Raw genomic sequence first — 17,688 nt, 5'->3', positions numbered from 1 at the left:
CTAAAGCTGAGAATTCAATTAAAAAAAAAATCGGAGAGGTCTTAAGTACTGATTGGTTTTGCACCTTCTCTACTGTTACTTTCATTTAAAGACTATTTTACCAACCATTTATTGCACCATTTTTCCACATTGTCTTCCATAGGGCTTTGTGGTCCTGGGAGATGTCAATAAGCCTTTCTTTGTTTGAAAGGTTCTGTGTTCAGATGTTCAAGGAGAATGTATTTACTGCTTGCTTCTGCAGGATTCATGATATGAGTGTATTAAATGCCCAGAGCTTGCCATTCAAGGAGTTCCCTGTAGCTCAGACAGTAAAGAATCCGCCTGCAATGCAGGAGACCCGAGTTCAGTCCCTTTGTTGGGAAAATCCCATGGAGGAGAGCATGGCAACCCACTCCAGTATTCTTGCCTGGAGAATCCCATGGACAGAGGAACCTGGTGGGCTATATCCACAGTGTCACAAAGAGTCGGACATGACTGAGCGACTCACACACACGTGTGCCATTAAAAAATGTTAATTTTGATTAAACCTGTACTCCCCGAAATTATTTTCTGAAGACACACTCATAAGCATCTCACAAATGGCAGTGTCCTGAAAGATACAGTTTGGAAAATTCTAACGTATTAGCATCGAAGAGCTGAGCCCTGGGGCCCAAAGTCGACAGGTCATCTGGTCAACTTTCAGGCAAGGATGCTGTCACCGCCAGGTGAAGCAGCCACAGTCTGAGGGTGGGCGGCGGGGAGCTGTGGGCTGCAGATCACGGGGCCTCTCCTGGGTGAGAGCAGGCTGACGCTCGTCCGTCCCGCCCTGCAGAGAGGCAGTCGTTCCTGCTCAGTGGACGTGGCCCGTCCGTTTCATCAGGAAGAGCGGGCTCGTGGTGGAACAGCCCAGCTCCCTGCACAGCTGAGCCTGGGCTTTGAATGCTCTCTGTCCTCCCTCCTCTGCTTCCTCCAAGCATCACAGCTACAAAGAGCTGGACCGTTCCAGTTTTTAAAACTACCTGTGGTATCCCACTGCCTGCCCCCAGCAGCCGCATGCTGGAAGGATCTCTCCATATTTCATTTTCAGTGACTCATCTCTACTGAATTCACCACATAGTCACAGAGGACTCATGGTTGGTTTTCATGTTTTACTGAGAAAAACGTTCTAATGCAGGTAACCAAGGACATCAAGGGTAGGAGCTGAGGGGAGTAATTCGTCCCCATAATTAAAATTATGGGAAAGGACGGGCACATTCTATGCCCTGAACGTTAGAATCATTACTTACACACTGGGCCCCTGAGGAGGTGGGAGCTTTGATGATTCAGGCAACAAGAAGTGAGTGTTCTGGATTCATCTCTTCAGCAGCTGTGATGCAGCGGCAAGTTCCCTTGGCTTGGGAGTCAGGAGAGCTGGTAGTCAGAGCATCTGTAGTGTCTACCAGCTGGATGTCACTGCACAGGCAGCTCTCCCGACCTCAGTTTCCTCCTCTGTAGACACAAGGGGGTTGGGCTAGGTGAGCGCTGAAGACCCTTTTACCATCACAAATCTTTTTCACAATTTGATGTGATTTAGACAAAGATCCATATACTCAAAGCTATGGTTTTTCCAGTAGTCATGTACTGATGTGAGAGTTGGACTTAAAGAAGGCTGAGCACCACAGAATTGATGCTTTCAAACTGTGATGGTAGACAAGACTCTTGAGAGTCCCTTGGACTGCAAGGAGATCCAACCAGTCCATCCTAAAGGATATCAGTCCTGAATATTCATTGGAAGGACTGATGCTGAAGCTGAAGCTCCACTACCCTGGCCACCTGATGTGAACAGCTGATTTGTTGGAAAAGACCCTGATGCTGGGAAAGATTGAGGGCAAGAGGAAAAGGGGACAACAGAGGATGAGATGGTTGGATGGCATCACTGACCCAATGGACATGAGTTCAAGCAAACTCCGGGAGCTAGTGAAGGACAGGGAAGCCTGGCATGGTGCAGTCCATGGGGATGAAAAGAGTTGGATACAACTGAGCGACTCAACAACAAAGTGTCAGTGGAAATAACTTAAGCCCTGCCAGCCCCATGAGTCCCTGAGCGGCTTTTGTTTCTTTGTGCTTTTATCTAAGTGAGTTCGAAAGGCATGCCTGGCCTCAGCACCTTCTAAACCCAGAACTTTGTCCTACAGTGTCTAAAAGATGAAGAATTATCATCCAGATATTTAGGGGTAAGGAAAGTTAGGAGCCAGACCAGCCCCGCATGTGGGACGCCAGAGGCTGCTGCGCAGTTTCATCCGTTTGGGACTAATTCTTAAGCCCATATTTCATCACAGTCATTTTTCTTTTGAAGAAGAGATAATGATGGAGTGTAAACACGTGTGATCTAAATCCCTCTTCCAAAATCCACCCCCCTCCCCCCGCTTTTTCTTTAAACTTTGCGTTGTCTGCCATCTGTAATGTTAGAAGAGTTTTAAATCGACCACAGCCTCAGGTCATTCTTCAGGAAGTGCGTAGACAGCAGAAGGGCTGGCCTTCGAATGGCCTCTGCTCACGGCAGGGTGGTCGTGTGCCCACGAGCGTCAGGACGCCAGCATCTGGCCAGTAGGCAGGAAGAGCACACTCCGCCAGTTTGATCTTTGTCTCTTTTCAAATATGCGTCTGGAGCCAGTGACGTCACCGCCAGGACATCTGTGGTCCCGATGCAGAGACAAGGACGTGCTGGCTCCATCGTAATTAGCTTGCTGGTCTCTCTTTTTCAACTTCTGTTTTGTTTTTGTTTTTTTTTCCTGATAAAGTGACCTTGACCCCCAACATCACTTATTACAGGGACAGCCAGGTGTTTCATATAACTTTCAGGCTCCACTAATCCATGATCAGCCATTCTCAACCTGAGGAGCTTTCAAAGGCTGATACTATTCCCTTTCTGTGACCCCCTTATGGGTGGGGTGCAATATGGTCTTCAGGAATTTTAAACAGCTCCCCACCACCACCCTAGATGGTTGCAATGTGCCACCAGAATTGACTACCCACCAGGCACAAATCTTCAGTCAACTTTTAAAACCATATGTGTTTGGTGACTCTGCCTGTATAAAACATGTTGAGACCATCCTTTAGTTTTTCCAAGTTTGTTAAATATTACTAATATGGTATCTCAGGAATTCTGTTTATAATGCTTGCGATGTACAGCTCCCCTCAACTTCAGTAAAAATTAGAGCTACACGCCCCCCTGTGGCTTGTCGATGATACTGCACCTTTGAAATCTGAAGGCGTTGGAACAGGGTAAGGGATGGCTCTCTTAATGTGGTCGTGGTCACACGCATGACCCCATCATTAATGGAGAGTCAGAGATGTCTACCCACATTTCTAAAAGAATTACTAATGTACCCTGCGTGGGATTTTCTTAGCTCCGCATCTTACTGTATCCTGCATTAGAATAGGATACATGAGCTCCGATTCAGGATAGATTGCATGTTCTGCATCTGCACACACCATTATCTTCAGACCCTCTGGAAGCTCCTTCCAAAGGATGATGCAAAGAGCCTTCCCTTGATCTGTAATTTTGCAGGATTAATAAACGACGATAGCCAACCATGACAAGGATACTAACATTTCTCAGGTGCTTGCCGTTTACCAGGCACTGCTCTGGTGTCTTACAGGAGTCGTCTCAGTGCCTCGTGGCACCCACAGGTGATGGCTGTTTTACTGATCCAGGAAGGGATGGTCGCAGAAGCTGTGACTTAGAGTCAGCGGCAGGATTCGAGCCCTGATAAGCCTCCACTCCTTACTCTGCTCCTCTGTGACTGTGGGAGCTTCCAGAGGCTTTGGGACAAAGTTACCCTTGTTCTCTGAGTTTTGATAACTCCAAAGAGGGACAGGGAACAGGCCAGGGATTTCCAGGTGAGCCGTCGTTCGGCACAGCTGTTTCCCTGCAGCGGTGATGCTGAACTCACAGGTGCTTCAGAGTCACTTGGAGACTTGGATGGAAAGTCTCCACCACCAGGCCACACTCCCAGGATCCGGGCTCCCTCGGAACCCATATGCTGCTGCTGTCGCTGGCCTAGTGGTCACACGTGAGCCCACCTGGCAGGCTGCCCTCGGTGTCCTGGGCAGAACCCCCAGGAGCGCCCACCACAGACCCTGTAAGTGCTTGCCCTCTGCACACGTCTTCCTGGGAAACCTAACCCAGATGGCAGCCCTTCTGTGCATCTTACTTTCCTCATCTGTAAAGGAGGTTGAACTAAAGATGCATCAATTCTAACATTCCACGATCTGAATGAAATAGCGTCCAGAGCCTGGTAAAGAGGTTTATTATTGAGAAAATATCAAGTGGCCTTAATCACACCAATACTCGATAAGTTTAGCTGAGTGTATAAAAACAGAAATGGACAGATGGGCTTTTAACCCTTGTTTGTGATGGGCCGGTTCTGCCAGCAGGGCTGGTTCCTTAAAAGGAAGGTTGATCTCAAATTGTTGAACAGGTATCCTCATTTATTTTACACTGTCGGCACCTCATATGGGGCTTGGTAAATCGCAGATTTTCCATAACTGATGAGAGAGAGATGGATGGATGGATGGGTGCACAGATAAACGGATGAGAGGTAAGTGAGCAGGGAGATTGGATGGATGAGAGTGATAGATGTGTTACCGGATGGGACAGCATATACTGACCAGTAGATGGGTTGAAAGGGATGAATGCTCACTGGGAGACCTGGATGTCCTCCAGCTGTCCCAAACCTAACAAACCCGGACTTCCTGTGCACAAGTCCACCATCCTTTGGCATCGGCACAACCAAAGGTGGGTAAGGCTTCAGTCCTTTACCACCAAGCGTCTTCTTGCATGAAAATTCCATCCCATCCTTATTATGCTGGAGATGGATCTAAACTAGTTCTCCTCCATGTTCAAGCTATGTGTGTTCAAGCTCCATAGGCAAGTGGACTTGTAAATGGTACAGTAAAAGGCAACAAAGAGTCTAAAGGGAAGTGCCTGATTTGGGCTCAGATTCAGGAAATCTCAGTTCTAAACCCAAATCAGTTAATGACTTGCTGGATAACTTTCCTGACATCACCAAACCTTAGTTTTCCCTCATTCTGTTGTTCATGTTAATCCCAGAATCCTTGCCAGTTTTATCAGGCAAAGGGAATTCAGAAGAGCTTGGTGGGCCTGAAGCCTCTGCCAGACACCCTCTCCTGTCTACTGGAACCCAGCCTTGTGCCAAGGATTTAATAGGCGTCACCCCAGTTCATCCTCACAATAGGCCTGGGTCATAGGAATTCCAGTATCATGGTTGAAGAAATTTGGGCTCATAGTGGTGAGATCACTTCCTTGAGGTCCCCGAGCTAGTGACGGCACTGGGGTGTGCAACCCTATGCTGACTGAGGAGGTCGTGCCCTTAACCGGCATTTCACCAGCTCCACTTCACCTCCTCCAGGTGAAGACTTTTTCACAGCTCGTCGTGACACAGCTGTGACGTGAATGGAACCAGTCTCCCGCGGGTATCAACTGAGTGGGGGCGGGGGAAGCTCCTGGTGGGACGGAATGAGCCTAGAAGACGGGGATGAGCAAGCAGCCTGGTTATATCGCACACACAAAGGATTTAGAAAGAGGCTGCCTTGGTAAAGAACCCACCTGCAATGCAGGAGACCCCAGGTTCAATCCCTGGGTTGGGAAGATCCGCTGGAGAAGGGATAGGCTACCCACTGCAGTATTCTTGGGCTTCCCTTGGTGGCTCAGCTGGTAAAGAATCCGCCTGCAATGCGGGAGACCTGGATTCGACATCCCTGGGTTAGGAAGATCCCCTGGAGAAGGCAAAGGCTGCCCACTCCAGTATTCTGGCCTGGAGAATTCCGTGGACTGTATGGGGTCGCAAAGAGTCAGACACGACTGCGCGACTTTCACTCTGTTGCCTTTCTCCCAGAGGTTCAAGTGCTTCACCCAGTCAATGCTGAGACAGAGCTTCAGGCTGTGTATTCAGGCATCATGGTGTTGCTTACGGCCGTTCAGCAAGACTGAGAGCCTCTTCCCCCGCCTCTGCCTGCTGGCTTAAGAAGTGGGTTCCCAGCGTGTGTCCTCTAAGCCTCAGGCCTCCCACGCAGCACGGGGGGTGCATTTGGCCAATGAGCTCTGAACATGCTCTACCTTCCACCCTGCGCTGCTGCTGTGGGTCTGAGAACTCAGCTGCCAAGTTGCCCTCAGGCATCCTCCCCTCCCAGAGAGTGTCTCCCAGACGAGCTGTCTCGGTTGTGGAGGCTAAGTGTCTGGGATCACGGTGTCTGTGGGGTTGCACCCTTATGAGGGCTCTGATGGAGAATGTTCCAGGTCTCTCTTCCAGCTACTGGTGGGTTTCCAGAAGTTTTTTTCCCAGAAGGAAAGGGCTTTATTTTTATCTCTTACCATAGCTTTACAAGCAAGTTTTGTTTTTTCTTTGGTTGGAGTATAGTTTGGGTTTCCTAGGTGGCACTAGAATAAGGAACTCTCTTGCCAACGCAGGAGATGTAAGAGACGCGAGTTCGATCCCTGATTTGGGAAGATCCCCTGGAGGAGGGCATGGCTACCCACTCCAGTATTCTTGCCTGGAGAATCCTCATGGACAGCAAAGCCTGGTGGGCTACAGTCCACGAGATTGCAAAGAGTCAGAGACGACTGAGTGACCAAGCCACACAGCATGAAGGCTGTGTAGATACTGGGTCGTGTCGCTGTTTGGCATTTCCTTAGAGAAACGTGATTTTTCAGAAAGCACGGCACTCCCGTGCTCTGTGGGACAGCACTGGGACCTGCCCGGGGCCTGTCTCGTTTGGCCCTGGATTGGCGTGCCCAGGGCGCCTGGCACTTCTTCACTGATGTTCCTTCTCAGCGCCCAGCCCTGGTCTGGGGCACCGCCTAGCCTGGCTGCGCTCTCTTTGAACAGCTGGATCATCAGAAGTGATCCAGTCCAGCTTTGTGAGCACTGCCCTGAGTCCTGTCGCCTGGGCTTGGGGGATGATTTATGGCTTGTGAATATCAGCCCTTAGAGGGACTGTAAGTCGTGTTGGGTTGCTAGAGCCTGCCTCGTGGTAAAAGGGCCACGGCTCACTTTTTCGCACGTGGAAGAGGAAGGTGCTAGGGTGACTAAGTGGAAACAGCTGAGCTTAGAGTGTGAGGGGGTCCCCTCTGCTGACCCCGTGACCCAGGCATGCCGTCGGCGACCCAAGAGCTATAAAATCACCCGCCTCCATCCCTTGCAGATTTTGGCATCAGCCGGCCCACCTGGGACCACCCTGCCTGATGTGGTCTCCTGGGGGCTGGATGCCCGCAGCCTTGCAGGCAGACTCGAGTCCGTCTCTCCCCTCAGGGCACGACGACGAGAAGGTGGAGAACGCGGTCCGAGCCGCCACCTGCTGTGCCACGTGCAAGGAGTTGCACCAGGTGAAGCAGACGGTGCTGCAGCTGAAGCAGAAGGTGCGTGCGGGCGCGTTAGAAACCATCGCGTGAGATAAAGGGAAGTGGGGGACGTCTGGAAGCAAGAAGGCAGTGTCCACCCATGGCTTGGTTGGATATTCCCTGAGATTGGTGTCAACTGGGTTTGGACTGGAACGCTTTGCCCAGCCACCCTCAGAGCTCAGTATAGTTCAACAGAACAACGAAGGCAGGGCGGTGGTGGTGGTGGTTCAGTCGCTCAGTTGTGTCCGACTCTTTGCAAACCCACAGACTGCAGCACACCAGGCCTCTCTGTCCTTCACTGCCTGCCGGAGTTCGCTCAAACTCATGTCCGTTGAGTCAGTGATGCCATCCAACCATCTCATCCTCTTTCATCCCCTTCTCCTCCTGCCTTCGATCTTTACCAGCATCAGGGTCTTTTCCAATGAGTCAGCCCTTTTGCATCATGTGGCCAAAGTTTTGGAGCTTCAGCATCAGTCCTTCCAGTGAATATCCAGAGTTAATTTCCTTTAGGATTGACTGGTTTGATCTCCTTGCTGTCCAAGGGACTCTCAGGCATCTTTTCCAATATCACACTTTGAAAGCAATGACTAGTAAAATAGCCTGCTAGGTAAGGGGCACAGGAGAATCAGAGAGAACGAACTATGATTCGTGCAGCTTTTTGTGAAATGAACATCCCGACGCGTGGCCCTTTCATGATTCTAAATAGGATACAGTACAGTCATCGTTTGCCTGTTTTATCAAAGCAAACATCTTTATAAACTTCCACAGCTGGTGATGAATTTCTGTAGCAGCTTTATTTTTCACGTTTAAAAGTTACAGCCTGTACGTTGGGCTCCACGCAGCGGGGAGAGCAGTGCCTTGGGAACATTGTGTCGCCAAGCTGGAGGACTGACTCCCTTTGTCTGAGGCTCCCACACATGCCTGATGGACCAGATTTCTAGTAACATCATTGTGCTGAGAGGAATGCCCCTGGGGGGATTTAGAACCCTGAAATCCTGTCGAAGGCCCCAGTCGATGGTGTTTATTATACCTGAGGTCAGTGAATTCACCAGTCTGTCAGCAGCTCAGAAATTGCTCTTCTGCTGGTAAAACATAAACTTGCTAGTTTATTTAATTGCTTCTCCTGAAGGCTCTTAGTACATCAAAGAGGTGTGTGTGATCTGTTTAACTTTGGCATCTAGTTATTGTAAAGGACGAAAGGGTACGATTAGACAGTATTGCTTTTCTGTGTTCAACAAACATGCAGGCACGTGAGATCCATAGCTTCCCGTGAAACAGGCAGGTCAGTCGGCTGAGAAGATCAGTGGCTTTTCCGGCTTGTGGCACACTGGTGGTGAAGATCTCCCAGCTTTAACAGACGCATGTACATGTGTGATGTTCCAGTTCCCAAATAGCTTGTAATCTGATTGACCAGGCAGAAAACCTTGTAAGTGCATCAGTGTAAATTCAGAGTTCTAAATAATACTCCCCACAGAGATATCCTCAGGTTGAAACTTGGATTGGTATCAGTATTTACAGAGTTGAGTCTGAAAAAGAGTTCATGGACGAAGTTTGCGTTTCATAGGCCAGAGGATTTCGGGCCTGAGGGAGGCAGTTGATGAATGATGGATGTCTCAAGGCCCAATGCTCGTCTCCGTTTTCTTCTCTGGAGAATTAATAATCCAAAAGCTACAGAGAAGCTCTTTCTAGCCTGAGTGATTTTGAGAGTCACTGCTGCTAAGTCTCGCTGGTTCAGAGACTCAGTTGCTAATTCACCATCTGGCTTTCCCCTCACCTCCCTGCAGTGTTTTATGATCCATGAGAGAAGAAATGTTATAAAGAACTTGAAATGTTATGTTCCCCTAAGGCCCTTGTAGGTGAGCTGCTCACAGATCCAGCGACAATGCTTGGTAGCCCTGCAGTGACTCTCAGGCACGGGATTTGGCCTGGAATTGGTCTGCCTTATACCGAGTTCTCCTAAAGGCGGCTTGGTGGTGAAGACTCCGCCTGCCAATGCAGGAGAACCCGGGCTCGATCCCTGGGTTGGGATGATCCCCTGGAGGTGGAAATGGCAACCCACTCCAGTGTCCTTGCCTGGAGAATCCCATGGACAGAGGAGCCTGGTGGGCTATGGTCCATGGGGTCGCAGAGTCGGACTCGACTGAGCGACTGAGCACGCACATGCATGCCAGGTTCTCCTGCAAGCCCACTGTGGCAAGTGGGCTAAAGCTGACGTTAAAGGAACTTCACAAGGAACGCTCCTTTTTTACACTTTTTACCTATGTCCTTCGTTTTTGGCTGCGCTGGGTCTTCGTCGCTGTGCAGGGCTTTCGTTGGCTGTGGCGTGTGGGTCTCTCACTGCAGCGGCTTCTCTCGTCGTGGAGCACGGGCTCTAGGAAACGCGGGCTTCTGTAGTTACGGCACAGGCGCTTAGTTGCTCCGCCCCCTGTGGGATCTGCCCTGAGCAGGGATCGAACCCACGTCCCTTGCATTGGCGGGTGGATTTTTACCCACTGTACCACCGGGGGACCTCCAGAGCAACGCATTGTTAAAGGTGCCTAGTAGAATGTGGTGTTCTGCAGTTGATGAAGCAGTTTCACAGCCAGGATCCCGTTTAATTCTCACCGTGATACCCATATTGTCAGAGAGCTGCAGTCGCTGCCCGGGAGGCAGAGCAGACCCTCATTCTAGGTCTCCTGACCCCTCCTCCTGCAATGCCGCAGGGCTTGTCGGTTGCGTGTCAGCCTCCGCTCACTGCTGCTGAAGCCAGCTGTTCTGTTGGAGACAGAGCCTAGGACAGCTGCCCACATACACTTCGGCTCAGAAGTAGGTTACCGGGTGTCCTGGACCGTGGCCAACCCCACCGCGTAAAACCGTGCGCAGATGTGTTGAACGACACCGTGAGGGTGCAGTCAGCGAAATCCTGACGTGGGAAGCTCTGCAGGGCCGACGCCCTGGGCCCCTGATGGGTAGAGGCTAAGGACAGGAAAGGTGGAGCAGCCCCCCGCAGGTTAAAGCAGCTTAAAAGATGTCTTGTTTTTTTTAAGTGAGCGAGACTAAACCAAAGCATCTAGGCCTGCACAGTTGGGCCATAAATTATTTTTTAAAGCATAGGAAGTGATTAAAACCAGGATAATAGTTACTTTGGGGGGAAGGAGGGGTGATTGGGTCAGGGCCTGTGGACAAAGTTCTGATGTTGGACTTGGGTGTTCGTTAAAAGGGTGTTTGTGTTATAAGATTTCACTTAGATATAGAGTTGTGGGGATTTTGTTTTGCTTTGTTTGGGTACATTTTTAAATTTACTTGTTTTTGGCCACACCAGCACACATGGGATCTTAGTTTCCCAACCAGAACTTGAAGCTGTGCCCGCGGCGTTAGAAGCACAGAGTCCCAACTGCTGGACCACCAGGGAAGTCCCCAGATTCTGTGCTTTTATTTTCCAATTGAAAAAAAAATTGTTTTAATGGTGTAAAGATTCCATCATTTAACTTACAGGGAGGGGTCATGGTCCCATCAGAACACTGAAGAAAAATCTGAGCCAAGGGACCAGTTTTTCAATTTATTATGTTTTTTAATGATATGAAGAAATTATTATTTTTTCAGGTTTGACTTTTTAATTGAAATATAGTTGATTTACAATGTTATATTGGTTTCAAGTGTTCAACATCATCAATATTTTTATAGGTCATATTCCATTTTAAATTATTATGAAATATTGGCTATATCCCCTGTGCTGTACAATGTACTTTGTGGTTTATTTGTTTTATGCATAGTGGTTTCTACTTGTTAATCCCCTTCCCCTCTCCCCCGTGGCAACCGCCACTTTGTTCAGTGTATCTGGTAGTTGTCCATTTTGTTCATTTGCTTTCTGCTTTGATTCCACCTGCAAGTAATCACAGAGCATCTGGCCTTCTCTAACGCATTTTACTTAGAACAGTGCTCTCCTAGTGCATCCACGTTGCTGCAGATGGAAAGTTTTCATTCTTTTTTATGTATCCAAAGGAAACAAAGGCTTAGACGGTAAAAGCTCTGCCTGCAATGCAGGACGGGTTCAATCCCTGGGTCGGGAGGATCCCCTGGAGAAGGGAATGGCTACCACTCCAGTATTCTTGCCTGAGAAATCCCATGGACAGAGGAGCCTAGTGGGCCACAGTCCATGGGGTTGCAAAGAGGCAGACATGACTGACCGACTAACACTTTCAAAGAAAAATGCTAATTCAAAAAGATACATGCCACCCAGTGTTCATAGCAGCATGATTTACAATAGCCAACGGAAGCAACCTAAGTGTCAGTCAACAGACGAATGGATAAGGAAGCTGTGGCGTGTATATACACACACACACATAGACACCGTGGAAGGAGCAAGTTTTTAACAAGACCCTCGTGTCCCTGTAGCAGAAGCAATCTGAGTTGAGGCTGCATTGCTGCAGAGCAGTCAAGGGAAGCGTGAGAGAGTGGTGAACCCCTGCTGTGGCCTGTGACGGGCTGGGAGATGATGAACGATGAGAAGGCACAGAGTGAAAATTTGCCTTAAATAAGCTTCCTGTCTGAGCTGAGAAACCAAGCCCACCGCGGAGTCAGCCCACATGGCCGAGTAGGCTGGTCCCGGCAGCGGAAGCTTCAGAAGCGAGAGACCAACGAGGTTTCCCAAGCGTGCACAGCTTTGCAAGCTGGCGGCTGCTCCTTCACTCTAGCGCAGCCTTTCTTGCCAGCAGACTGTGGCTTCTCAACGTTCCTCTGCGACCTCAGTCTAGCTGCTCTGTACAATGGGTCTTCTCAGGAGGCCTGGGAAGACTAATCCGCTTGAAAGTGATGGCAGGCTGCTTTGCCGAGTATCATGAGTAACAGGAAGAGAGGCAGCTGGGTGTTGTAGTGAGGACCACAGATTCCAGAAGCAGATGCGCTTGGTTTAAGCCCTAGCCCCACTACTTTCTGGCTGTGTGACCCTGGGTAAGTGACTTAACCTCTCTGTGTCACAGTTCTAGAAAAAGAAGATAACAGTAATACGTACTACATAGGACTTCATAATCATCAAGTGAGTAAATATTTATAAAGGGCTTAGAATAGTCCCTGCCACCTAGAAAGAGCTCTGTAAATGTTCTCCAGAATATAAGAAACGTGAATTATAAGTGCTAATAAAGTGCTTTACAGGCCGCACCTCATTTGTCCCAGTAGCCCTGCGAGGTAGGTGCTTTATTACAAAGGCTAGCATGAGATACTGATATCCATAATTCCACTGACTGATTGGAACCCATGAGAAATGCAGACTCTTCTTACAAACTTCTTCCCAAACATGTCTGTGTAGAACGTCAAGCCAGGATTTCTGGCCAACTGCCTCCCAGACCCAGCGAGTTTACTCTGTGCTCGTCCTGCGGACACTTAGAGGTCTAACTGGCGGGAGCCAGGAGGTAATTACCCAGCAGGAGGCCAGCCAGGAAGCTGAGGTCGATGTTGACGGGGTCACCTCACGAACTTTACAAGGAAGCAAAGAAAGCTGGACAGGGCATGGAGTGGGCTGGGCTTGGTTATAACATTTTCATCCAAAGACTTGCTCGTCTGGTCCAAACCTCTAGTTTTATAGACATGAAGATGAGAACCTGGAAAGGCGAAGGGACCCACCCAGAGTCACACGGCTACCTACAAACAGCCAGGAGCAACCCCCGACCCCCACACCCCACCCCTTGCAGCATCTGCACTGTGTCTGTGGTTGTAGGTGCTGGTGATTATTAGTCTGGGCGCTGAGCCAGGCACATTTAAGACTTCCGTCACTTTCCTCCTCCCAGCAGCCCGTCGTAGGTGGATATTATGACCTTGTTTTATAGATGAGAAAACCAGGCTCTGTAGCTTGCCAGGGTCCCACAGGCAGATCGCAGCAGTTTGTTGTCGTTCAATCGCTCAGTCGTTTGCAACTCTTTGCAACCCCATGGACTGTAGCACGCCAGGCTCCCCTGTCCTCCGCTGTCTCCCAGAGCTTGCTCAACCCTGTTCACTGAGTCCGTGATGCTGTCTAACCATCTCATCTGCTGCTGCCCCTCCTCCTCCCGCCTTCAGTCTTTCCCAGCATCAGGGTCTTTTCCAGTGAGTCAGCTCGTCACATCAGGTGGCCAGAGTATTGGAGCTTCAGCATCAGTCCTTCCAGTGAATATTCAGAGTTGATTTCCTTTTCGATTGACTGGTTTGATCTCCTTGCAGTCCAAGGGACCCTCAAGAGTCTTCTCCAACACCACAGCTCAAAAGTATCGATTCTTTGGTACTCAGCTTTCTTTATAGTCCAACTTTCACATCCATACGTGACTATTGGAAAAAACCATAGCTTTGACTAGATGGACCTTTGTCGGCAAAGTGATGCCTCTGCTTTTTAGTACACTGTCTAGATTTAACATAGCTTTCCTTCCAGAGAGCAAACGTCTTTAGTGTGGCAGGACTGAGACTTAAGCATAGATCTGCCTGATGCTGAAGCCCGTACGTGAGATTCACGTTTCAGTTCTCCTCACGTTTCAGTTCACTTCTCCTCTTCAGTTCAGAAGCAGATAATAACACTGGACCAGCCTTCAGGGGCCAGTGTTGCCCCCTCTGTCCTCTCACTACAGTACTTTTCCTTATAAATTCCCTTCACTCGGGGGTTCTGACCCTCAGAAACACAATCTCCTTTGGATTTTACACCCCTGAGTCAGCTTTCTGAAAGGAAGAGACAAGAGCTGCCATTTACCAAACACTTAGTATGGCTTCCTTAGTGGCTCAGACAGTAAAGAATCTGCCTACATTGCAAGAGACCCGGGTTCAATCCCCGGGTGGAGAAGATCCCCTGGAGGAGGAAATGGCAGTCCACTCCAGTATTCTTGCCTGGAGACTCCCGTGGACAGAGGAGCCTGGTGGGCTACCGTCTGTGGGGTCGCACAGAGAGTCAGACACGACTGAGCGACTGATACTTTCACTCCCACTTATATGTTCCAGCTCCTCTCCTGGGCCCCTGATACACACTGGTGTAATCCTCCCAGTTCTAATGGCGGGCATTTTCTGTCAGGAAATGGACGTTCAAAGCATTTAGTTCTTAGCAAAGGTCTCACTGATTCCTGGCCTTGAGGAATGCAAAAATCATTCATGTCTGAGGTTTCTCTGGCTTCTCATAGAATGAGCCCCTGAAATCTGAGAGGGAGAGAGCAGGAGATCCAACCAGTCCATCCTAAAGGAGATCAGTCCTGAATATTCACTGGAAGGACTGACGTTGAAGCTGAAGCTCCAATACTTTGGCCACCTGATGTGAAGAACTGACTCATTTGAAAAGACCCTGATGCTGGGAAAGATTGAAGGCAGGAGGAGAAGGGAACCACAGAGGATGAGATGGTTGGATGACATCACCGACTCAATGGACATAAGTTTGAATAAACTCTGGGAGTTGGAGATGGACAGGGAAGCCTGGTGTGCTGTGGTCCATGGGGTTGCAAAGAGTTGGACACGACTGAGCGACTGAACTGAACTGAACTAAAAGGGCTCGGGTGGGGGGAGGCAGCAAGTCTTTTAAGATGTTGTCTCAGAAGGTTCACACTGTCGATTATGTCTTTTCCTGTTCATTAGGTACCTAAACACAGTGGGTGAAAATTTAGCCTCCACCTTGTAAAGGGCTTCCCTGGTGGCTCAGACAGTAAAAATCTGCCTGCAATGCAGAAGACCCGCATTCAATCCCTGGGTCAGGAAGATCCCCTGGAGAAGGGAAGGGCAAGTACTCTTGCCTGGAGAATCCCATGGATGGAGGAGCCTGGCGGGCCACAGTCCATGGGGTCGCAAAGAGTTGGACACTTTTAAAGGGAAGAGTGCCCGACCTTTGTGGACATATTGTAGAGTTTCCCGACCACCTGAGCACGCAGGTGACCTGTGAGCCATGTTTTCCTGGCTCCCAAGGCTGAGATCTTTCAGAGCCGAGACCATGTGTTGGTCACCGTGGTCACCTTAGAACCGAGCACGGTACCTGGCATGTAGTAGTTTCTCAAATATTTGATACATAAAGAGCTTAACGGAAAGCCTGAGGCAGATCGACTGTGTTAATTATGGCATTCATGAGTCTAATGATATTCAGGCAGACTGCAGCCGATCCAGGGTCGCCCACTAAGCAGCTGAGCACTCTCAGGCAAGTTGTGTTGACTGGAAGGCCTCTGGGTTTAGAAGGAGGGTCTCTCCAGCCCTTCTGGCTCTGACGGGTTCGGATAAGGGGAAAGAAGCCAGGGCAGGCTGTGAAGCCTCTGCCACACACCGCCTGCAGTGGGGCTGCCTGCAGTGGGCCCGGCACCGTCTCCTGACCCAGGTCCCTCTTCTCTTTGCAGGTTGCCCTGCTCCCCAACAGCGCTGCCGACCTGGGCAAGTACATCACTGGTCACAAGGCACTGGCCTCAAACGCCTACCTTCCAGGTCCTCCTGGCCTGCCTGGGGGCCAGGGCCCCCCTGGTGAGTATGAACGTGAATGTGAGCGTCAGGCAGCCACGTCCGACTCTTTGCAAGTCCATGGATAGTCCATGGGATTCTCCAGGCAAGAATACGGGAGTGGGGAGCCTTTCCCTTCTCCAGAAGGTCTTCCCAACCCAGGAATCGAAGCCAGGTCTCCCGCATCGCAGGCGGATTCTTTACCAGCTGAGCAGTGAAGAGGAGCATGAAAGGGCTGTAGGTTCACCAGCCAGAGCCTGCCAGGAGCTCACCTTTAGTGGGATGGGACGGAGTTCTTTAGCTTCCATGGGTGGGAGCAGAAGCCAGGGTCCAGGGAACGCCCACGCCAGTGTGCAAGAAATGGACAAACAAATGACCAACAGTCATCAGGGGAAAAGTCATCGTCCTGGACTGGACCGGGGTCGTAAAGGTCATTGTTAGGTTACAGGGAAACAAATGAAAACTTTTTAACATTAGCATGTGTGAACGTCAGATGGTGTGCTGAACCCCTCTGGGCTCATCAGCTGCTCTCACGATTCATGGCCAGCCTCGTCCCACTGTTTTCCAGTCCTCTCTCCTCCTCCTCCTATTATTGGTCAACACACTTACATTGATATTTATTTTTATATCTGTCTCTACATTTCAGTTCATTAAGTCACCCTCACTGAGATACAATTGTATACGATAAAATGTACACACTCAAGTTACAGTTGGACGAGTTTTCACATATGCCTGCACTCTACATGTGCTCAGTCACTTCAGTCGTGTCCGACTCTGCAATCCTTTGAACTGTAGCTGTCCAGACTCCTCGGTCCATGGATTCTCCAGGCAAGAACACTGGAGTGCGTTGCCATGCCCTCCTCCAGGGGATCTTCCCGACCCAGGGATCGACTCCGAGTCTCCTGCGTCATCTTTGTCTCAGGCTGCTTCTTTACTGCTGAGCCAGTGGGGAAGCCCTGTGCGCACCCTGTATCAAGCCCTTACTAAGCACCACCTTATATCTGGTCTACATCCAGATATAGAAACTCTCCATCACCCCCAGAAAGTGCCCTTGTGCCCCTGGCAGTCTACATCCTCAGCTCCAGGTAACCACCAACCTGCTTTCTGTCGCTGCAGTTTTGTCTATTCTAGAACTTCACGAAAAGGAATCTATTATTTTGTCTGGCTTCTTCAGCATACCGTTTTGGAGATTCCCCCCTGCACTCTGAACAAAATCCCAAACATCCTGTCTTTACATCGGGAAATATGCAACAAGAACTCAAAACAGTGACGGGACGTTTTCTCTTTTATTATGAGTCTCTCCACAGATAGATCAGTATTTTTTTTTTCCATACTAGTGAAGGAAATATTATTAGGGTTAGCAAATGTTCTGAGACCTGGACATCTTATCCCCACTGCTCATCGTCTAGCAGTGAGCTGGGTGTTGTGACTCCTGACATTTTAATGGGGACAGCAAAGCACTCGGAATGAAAGCAAGTGGAGTGACACAGTACCTGTCTCCCCCAACTAAAGAATTCAGGTGCTCCCAGCTGTGGAAGCTTAAAGAAGGGAGAGATCAGTGTAGCCTGCGGTGACCAGGGGACTTGGGGCTCAAGCTGGACATTGACACACATGAAAGGTAGGACCAGTCCAAGCTGCAAGGACATCGGCAGGTTTTACGATGGAAGGTCAGCAACAACAAAGGCTCAAAATGCTTTCTAAACTATGTGTTTTCTTCTCCACTAACATCTTCATCTCCCGGTTTCCATCAAAACCCAGATTCCTGGGTCTCAGTCTGTAGAGAGACCAAGACCAAAAGCTGGTCCAAGACTTTGGTTTCTCCCCTCGTTCATTCCCTTGACTTCTTTTCTCCAGCAGACACCACACACAGGCAGCCTCTCGCTGCTTCTGAGTAAGCTTGGGTCCCTTCTTAT

The 17,688-nt window shown here is 49.6% G+C and overlaps 1 protein-coding gene across 1 annotated transcript in view; it reads left to right on the top strand.

Moving 5' to 3' along the window:
- Positions 1–17,688, top strand: part of CCBE1 (collagen and calcium binding EGF domains 1) — a 233,718-nt gene that overhangs the window by 202,676 nt on the left and 13,354 nt on the right. Inside the window, exons 6-7 of the mRNA XM_070361993.1 lie at positions 7,293–7,399; positions 15,679–15,799. Of these exons, the coding sequence (XP_070218094.1) occupies positions 7,293–7,399; positions 15,679–15,799 (228 nt within the window). The remainder of the gene's footprint in view (positions 1–7,292; positions 7,400–15,678; positions 15,800–17,688) is intronic.

This window comes from Bos mutus, chromosome 24, assembly GCF_027580195.1.
Source record: "Bos mutus isolate GX-2022 chromosome 24, NWIPB_WYAK_1.1, whole genome shotgun sequence".
NCBI lineage: Eukaryota > Metazoa > Chordata > Mammalia > Artiodactyla > Bovidae > Bos > Bos mutus.
Note: the sequence above shows the minus strand (reverse complement) of the source record. Positions and strands in the feature narration are given on the sequence as shown.